General features: G+C 46.8%; 1 protein-coding gene across 3 annotated transcripts in view; it reads right to left on the minus strand.

Annotated features, from left to right (window-relative positions):
- The window catches only part of ets1 (v-ets avian erythroblastosis virus E26 oncogene homolog 1), a 41,289-nt gene extending 34,387 nt beyond the window's left edge, over positions 1–6,902 (minus strand). For all 3 annotated transcript variants that reach the window (XM_048265099.1, XM_048265100.1, XM_048265098.1), the window contains exons 1-2: positions 6,823–6,902; positions 3,316–3,472 (exon numbers count right to left, since the gene is read on the minus strand). In XM_048265099.1, the coding sequence (XP_048121056.1) occupies positions 3,316–3,472; positions 6,823–6,891 (226 nt within the window). In that variant the 5' untranslated portion in view covers positions 6,892–6,902. The remainder of the gene's footprint in view (positions 1–3,315; positions 3,473–6,822) is intronic.
- Positions 6,903–7,138: the final 236 nt, after the last annotated feature.

Raw genomic sequence — 7,138 nt, forward strand, 5'->3', positions numbered from 1 at the left:
ATAGTAAATGCAAACGGTACAAGAACCTTCACCTTATAAAGTGAAGATCAAATCCATCCCAGGAGGAAATACACAGACACATAATGCAAGTAAGCATTGAATGCCCAACTTTGGGACACCTCCAAGTGGGCAGCAGGCTTGTGCAAAATTCCAGAATTGATTTGAAACTGTCTCTTGAATTCCAATTAAATTGAATTTCACTTGCATTTTAATTGAGGTAGCAAACAGGAAGCAGAATTGCAATTCGAATTTTGCACTGGTGGGCAGGTCAATGCTAATTTAGAAAGAAGTCAATTTAGCATTGAACCCAGAAAATAAATATATCTACTCTTTAAAATGTCCTATATTTAAATAATGCTAATCCTGACAATACTCTGTGAAAATCTCTTACACAGTCATTTTGCTCATCAGTCTATGTCATACACATCCCAAAATGCCACGATAAACAAAAACAGTAAGCATTATAAACAAGAAAGTAGCATTTACCCATAATCCCTAACTGCTGTTGTTAGGACCTTAACTTACAATTTTAAGTTCAGCCCACATATAATTGAGTTGAGTCACTGTTCACTCATGAAACTTGAAATAACTTTACTTACTTTTATAAGTTGAAGTAACTTAAGAAAATACTTTACTATGACAAAACCTTTTTTACAGTGTGGATTTAGACTCTTATGCTTATGCTGAGTCTATGTTCCTGATGCTGCTCATTCAACTCTGCAAAAGGTCAATGGACAACATTGACTTTTTTGAACTTTGAGACTAGTCAAAGCTTCCATCTACCTACCCACTGCAAAGACTATGAGGTCCTAGTTACTGCTACTGAGACCAGTGTGGGGGTTAAGTGCATTAGGCATTTGTACACTTAGCCAGACCTGCACAGGGAAAACCCCTGTGCCAAAGCGACTGCTGTACTGCCTAAGCCAGTGCTATGCTTTAGCTACAGAAAAGCCAAGACCCACGGCTATATTTAATCACAAGATGTGAAGCCCTGCTGCCGTTTAGTTAGGAGCTGATTTGGCATTGCATGTCACACAATGCACACTTTACACATACAGCTTTATGAGAGAGAGCTGTGGATGTGGTTTTATGGTACAGTATACACCTGCATCGACACCGGTCCTCAATTATGCAGAGCCCCACATATGGGTAAAGGAACGTCAAGGTTTGTGTTGGCCCTCTTCAAGGCACTGCACAAAAAGGCGTTTCACGGGTTGTGCAAAGCTGACGTTTCATAAGGCACCTGGGTCCTGGCATAATGTTTTCCAAAAAATCCTCTGATTGATTTAGCTGCCATGTGATGTGTTGTCTTGAACTCATTACACACTTTCACGCATGGAAAACAAAAAATCCACCTTGAAAAGGCAGGTCCCTTTCAGCTGGAGCATGGCATTGATTAATTATGAAGGCCTAGCTGGGCTATAAAAAAAATGAAAGGCTAACACACGTGGACGCATTCAAAGGAGAGGGACGAGGAAGAAATGAGCTCAGCTCAAGTCTACTATTCAGTTCAGCCAAGCCCTGGCATACAGTGAGTGTAGAAGGTCAACAGCTGTGACTGCCTGGGCTGGGACTAGGCACAAACCTAAATGAATATCTCAACTTAGCCTTGTATAGTGTTTAATGTCAACTGGGAATAATTCCATCAGTTAACAAGCAGTTAACAAGTACAAAAAAAAGTCTGATATTTAAAAACAGTGGTTTCACCACCATTGCCCTGTTTCCATTTGTACTCTGACACCCTGTTTCACAACTTCAGAGCCTGTCAAAAGGTCAAGGTGTTTCATTTTGACTGAACGGATTTTGGGTGTGTGGCTTATGTGAACGTTATCACACTCTCGGTGTAACCGTTCAGTCCCAGCATGATGCACAAAAAAAAAACACAGCTCTAGATATCTAGACTTTCAGATGAGTTTCCCCCACAAAAGTATCATGTCCACCGACAAAAATCTACACAGACCATTCCTAATGACAGAGGGGAAAGCATTTGCATTGCAGAAACGCTTCTTATCACTTTCAAACTCCACACATCAGAAAATGAGCCCTTCTGGCTGTTGGTAATGATCTCATTTTGTCCCGCTGTCAGGTTGCAAGTGCTTGTAATCCCTCAGACCCATTCTTTTCAGCGGGCAGGGTTCAAGCGGTCATTTTTTTCCAATGTTTATGTCCACGGGTTCTGTGTGTGCCTGAGCCACTGGAGGCTCCGCGCGAGTGTGTCTCCAGGAGCAAACATCAGCAAATCCCATCAAATCCAGCCCGGGCCCCAGCTCCCCTGGGAGCCCCGGAGGCTTGGGAAAAGGACGGCCGCTCCTGCAACCCCGGACCCCGGGTGCCCTCGCATGCAGCCTGGGAGGTGACGGAAGAGAGCTCTGTGCCCAGAGTGAGACCTCTGTCCCTCCTTCCATATCCTCTCCCCCTGTCTCTCTTTCCCTCTCTCTCTTCTCTCTCTCTCTCTCTCTCTCTTTCTTTCTCTCTCTCTCTCTCTCTCTCTCTCTCTCTCTCCCTCCCTCCCTCTCTCTCTTTCTGGTCTCCATCATGGCGTGTGTCCCTGTCCCTCCGTAAATCATTTTTAAATGAAGGGAGGCCAAATCAAGCAGAGGCAACGCACTGGGAGGAATGTTCCCATTTTAACTACATTCGAGAGGGGGAGAAGGAGAGAAAAAAAAAGTGAGAGCCCGAAAAAATGCAGGGCATTCGCCCTCGCCACCCCCACCCCCTCCACACACACACACACACACACACACACACACACACACACACACACACACACACACACACACACACACACACACCACCACCACCACCACCACAACCATCGGCACCATCAGCACAAGCAGCACAAGCACACAACAACCCCCTGGCTCCACAAGAGGAGCTGGAGGAGGCGGCATCTGCTAAAGGCATCACTCAGGGGTCAATGTCCTCCTTGTCCCCCCAGAGAACAGTCCTCTCTGCCACAGTTTGTGTGTGTGTGTGTGTGTGTGTGTGTGTGTGTGTGTGTGTGTGTGTGTGTGTGTGTGTGTGTGTGTGTGTGTGTGTGTGTGTGAGAGAGAAAGAGAAAGAGGGAGAGAGAAAGAGTGGGAGACGGAAGAGTGTGTGTGTGTGTGTGTGTGTGTGTGTGTGTGTGTGTGTGTGTGTGTGTGTGTGTGTGCATGACCCATTACAACCCACAAAAAGGCCTTTGTGTCATTTGTCATTTTAGAGCTTTCTGTATCTTGCAGTGGATTGTCAGTATAACAAGAAATAGATGGCTACAATAAACAAAGCCTAAAACGCAGATGAGTTATGGATGCATTCTTTCCTCTCCCTCCTTACCTGTTGGGCAAAACTCGGGGCTGTTGGGGACCTCCTGTAGAGTGCCATCCTGGGCATAAAGAGGCCTGGGCGGGTACATCTGCTGGGGGTGGCACGCAGCGGGCAGCTGGGCAGGCTGACTTATGGGCATCGCCATGGCCATGCCACCACTTTGCCTCTGGAGGAACAAACACACACACACATACACACACACACATTCAGGACCACTTATCTCATGTACTGTATACTATATATTCAAAAACATTCTTTAGAAAGGTAACACATTCGAGGCATTGATGCATTTAATCACAATAATCTATTAAATATTTGTCCTTTAAGATCTGAGTTTAACATATTTCAGTGATACTTTCTAAGCACATACGCAGCTGTTAGTATGTGTATGTGTCGTCTGTATAAAAACAGATATGTGTTGCTCAATATTGTTTATGTCTATTTAGATCCTTCCAGTATGTGAGGCTATGAATATCTCACAAACTTGCCACAGACCACAAGCAGATAAATAGTACATACAAATATAAATGCCAGCTCAGGCATTTAACCCATAGAGAAATAGGACTACTGTACATTCACCATGTATCCAAATATGTTTATTCTGTATCTATCACCATCTATCACACTGGAAACCTCAACATGACCAACGGCGCAAGTTTCGCGGAGCCTGAGTCAGAGATGCAAATTGGGTGTTTAAAATTGGGTGGTGCAGACGCAAGCAAGAAAAAAAAAAAGCCCCCTCCATGCATAGCTGAGATACATCATGATCTGGTGGAGGCCCAATTCTCTTGAAACGCCTTACGAGTCGTCTTATCGCCTGGATCGCTAGAGTGCTGCTGTGCTGACGTCAGGCCTCAGGAAAGGGAAGTCCAGAGGAGTTTGCTGACTCCAGTGGCTTGATATGAATTTACTGTAGATGCTGGAGATAGAGAGGGAGCAGATAGCAAAAAGGCTGGGGTGTTTGGAGAGCAAATACTTTGAGCAGCAACCCCCTTTTTGTGTGTGTGTGTCTATTTTTGGGACATAATGACCAGTGAAAACGGTCAACTAGGTCAACTGGAGTGCTTTCTCCATTCCAAAGTGTCTGGCATTGTATGGAATTGTGTAGGTTGTGTAAACACGGATTGTTTCAGATGGTTGTTTCCATCTTGTTTTTTTGTCAAAACTAAACAAACTGATTGGAAAGTCAATGGGGAAAAAACAACGAGGCTCGATAACACACAGAGTTCTCCTAGTGTTGTTTAGCTGTGCATTTGGACCAAAACTCTATCTGTGACCCCTGGGTTATGGGAAAGTTTCTTTTAATGGACACATGCTGAAAGCAACAGATAGAGCCTCAAGCAGAGAGGACAGCTTTATTTTTTTCTGCATGTAGTGACATTGGGTGTCGAGTGGCAACATACACACAGACACACACAAACACACACACATACAGAGAGAGAGAGAGAGAGAGAGAGAGAGAGAGAGAGACACACACAGACAAGCTTCTAAGGAACACTTGGTGATGAAAGCCCTGTTATCCACAGCAGTGGCTTTCCAAAGTGACGCTGACGTGTGGGGTGGGGGGTGGGTTGAAGGTGTCGGATACCTGCCCATCTGATAAACTTCGCTTTTACTACGAGGCTCCAATGGTTATCACAGCAGACCTGTCAGAACTTCCACCCCTTCCCCTTTTCACCGCCCACAACAGCACCGTCCACCGAGCGGATGCAGCCAGAGAGCCCTAATCTGGGGCCGCTTTCTAGCAACCGGCCACTGAGGAGTCAGTTATCCCGGGGAGAGGGAGCAAGAGAGACGTCTGCTGATGTAGACTCACAGACATCAAACCAACATCAAGCTTCCCCAGTGGTGCCATGTGAAGTAGGCTTGAAGAGATTGCGGGGTGATTTAAGTTTAACTGCTTTCCCACAAACTACTCTTCATAATGTGTTGTTTACTATTGATCCTTTGTTATTGGGATGACAGCATTCTTAGTCACTGTGTGGTCTATGCTAAACTATGTTGAACTGAGTTTATATGTACATCAAAACCAACTATGGTGTGTCTCCAAACCCTCTGAGATGCCCCACTGTGACGTTAGAGGCGTGACTTTCATCTGAGCCCCAGCAGAAACAACTGCCTTTATTCACGGCATGTAAATTCATGCAGAGCGAGGATGGTCTTTGGTAACATGGCCTCTGACCGCGGGTGAAAGGCTGCGCTGTGTGCAGCCATCTCAATTTCAAAAGCCCAGAGACCACCTGGACCAATTAGAGGTGCCACAGCTTTCCTGCAACGTTGGGCCGACGCGAGGCAGGAGCAGAGGGGGAAGTTGTGGAGGGGAGAGAGAGGGAGAAGGGGTGCGGAGCTGGGTCGCACGCTTTACGATTAGCATGTAACCTTCTCCCCTTTGGCTAATGCCACTGTCTTCTGCATACAAATAGCTAAATGTCTCCTTGCCAGTCTCGGTCTGCACCTTTCTCCGCCCTGCGCTTACCTGAGAGGAATCCAAATGTGTCCCCATGCCTCTCATCCCATGACGCTTTTTTCCTCACACGGTCGAAATCACACACAGTGTTACACCGCTTTAACCCTGCTGACCTGCAGTGTGTGTGTGTGTGTGTGTGTGTGTATGTGTGTGTGTGTGTGTGTGTGTGTGTGTGTGTGTGTGTGTGTGTGTGTGTGAGTGTGTGAGGGAGGGGGTTGTCTGTGCTAGAAGCAAAGCTGCTGCTTTCGTTTTACACTGTTTTGTTTATGAAATCTGTGGCCCCGTCATGCAGGTTGCAATTAAGCGTACCATTTGCTTTCACACTCTTCTGTCCATGCAGAGGTGAAGGTGTTTTTTTCCCCTCTCACTGCAAAGTTTTGATTGGATCTGGCACACCACTGATCACACACATAATTCAAATCCCTAACCCAGCCTTGACCTCCTGTTCCTCTCTGCGTAAGCATCCGTCTCTGTTTGCTCATACAAGGTCTGATGCAGTTAACTGCTAGCAGAAGATAAATATTCGAAAGTGCAGAAAAGCAAGTGCAGGGATCGCTATTGCTGGTTTTTTAATGACCTTGATAGTTTAAACGCTAAACTGATGGACTTCTTGCTGGTTGCGGGACGGCAAAAACTTCCCACCCATCTCTCAAGATGTGAGGGACTGTTTGTTTTCTCTCCTGCATTTCATTTTCCTTTACTTTTTGGCAGCAACGAAACAAGTGAATACGAGGTGTGAATGAAATCCTGAAATCCCTGCACTCCCACAAGGAGCCTCAGGAGCTGAACGCCAGTAGTTGCTCAAAAACACTTTGCAACATGGTGATGGAATGCAGAGGTGAGTGTGTGTGAAGCGCAGGACACACTCCCACACACACCCGCCTCGTGTGGTAGGCAGCAGCAGCACCCTGGGCAAACACCCAGTGATTTACTGCAGGGGTGTGCGGTGGTGTGTGTGTGTGTGTGTGTGTGTGTGTGTGTGTGTGTGTGTGTGTGTGTGTGTGTGTGTGTGTGGAGGGGTGGAGAAGGTAGTGTGTTGAGGGTCTTACCATCGCGCCCAGACGGTCGACGGGGTGAAGGGCTGGGTAGGCTGGAACTGGATCCATGTAGTAACTCATGCCGTAGATTTGGGGGGGGGGTCTGGTCTGGTCTGGCCACGGGAGCACGGGTGGGCAGGCAGGAGGGCAGAAGGGCGGGCGGGAGGGTTAGGTGGAGCGGGTGGGCCTGCCAGAGAGATTAGCACACAGGCAGGGCCGGGTGAGGTTAGAGGCCACAGACCCCTATCAATCTCAGCCTGTTTATATAGGAGACAGGGCCTCCACCACACACACACACACACACACACACACACACACATGTGCACAC

This window comes from Alosa alosa, chromosome 15, assembly GCF_017589495.1.
Source record: "Alosa alosa isolate M-15738 ecotype Scorff River chromosome 15, AALO_Geno_1.1, whole genome shotgun sequence".
NCBI classification, from domain to species: domain Eukaryota; kingdom Metazoa; phylum Chordata; class Actinopteri; order Clupeiformes; family Clupeidae; genus Alosa; species Alosa alosa.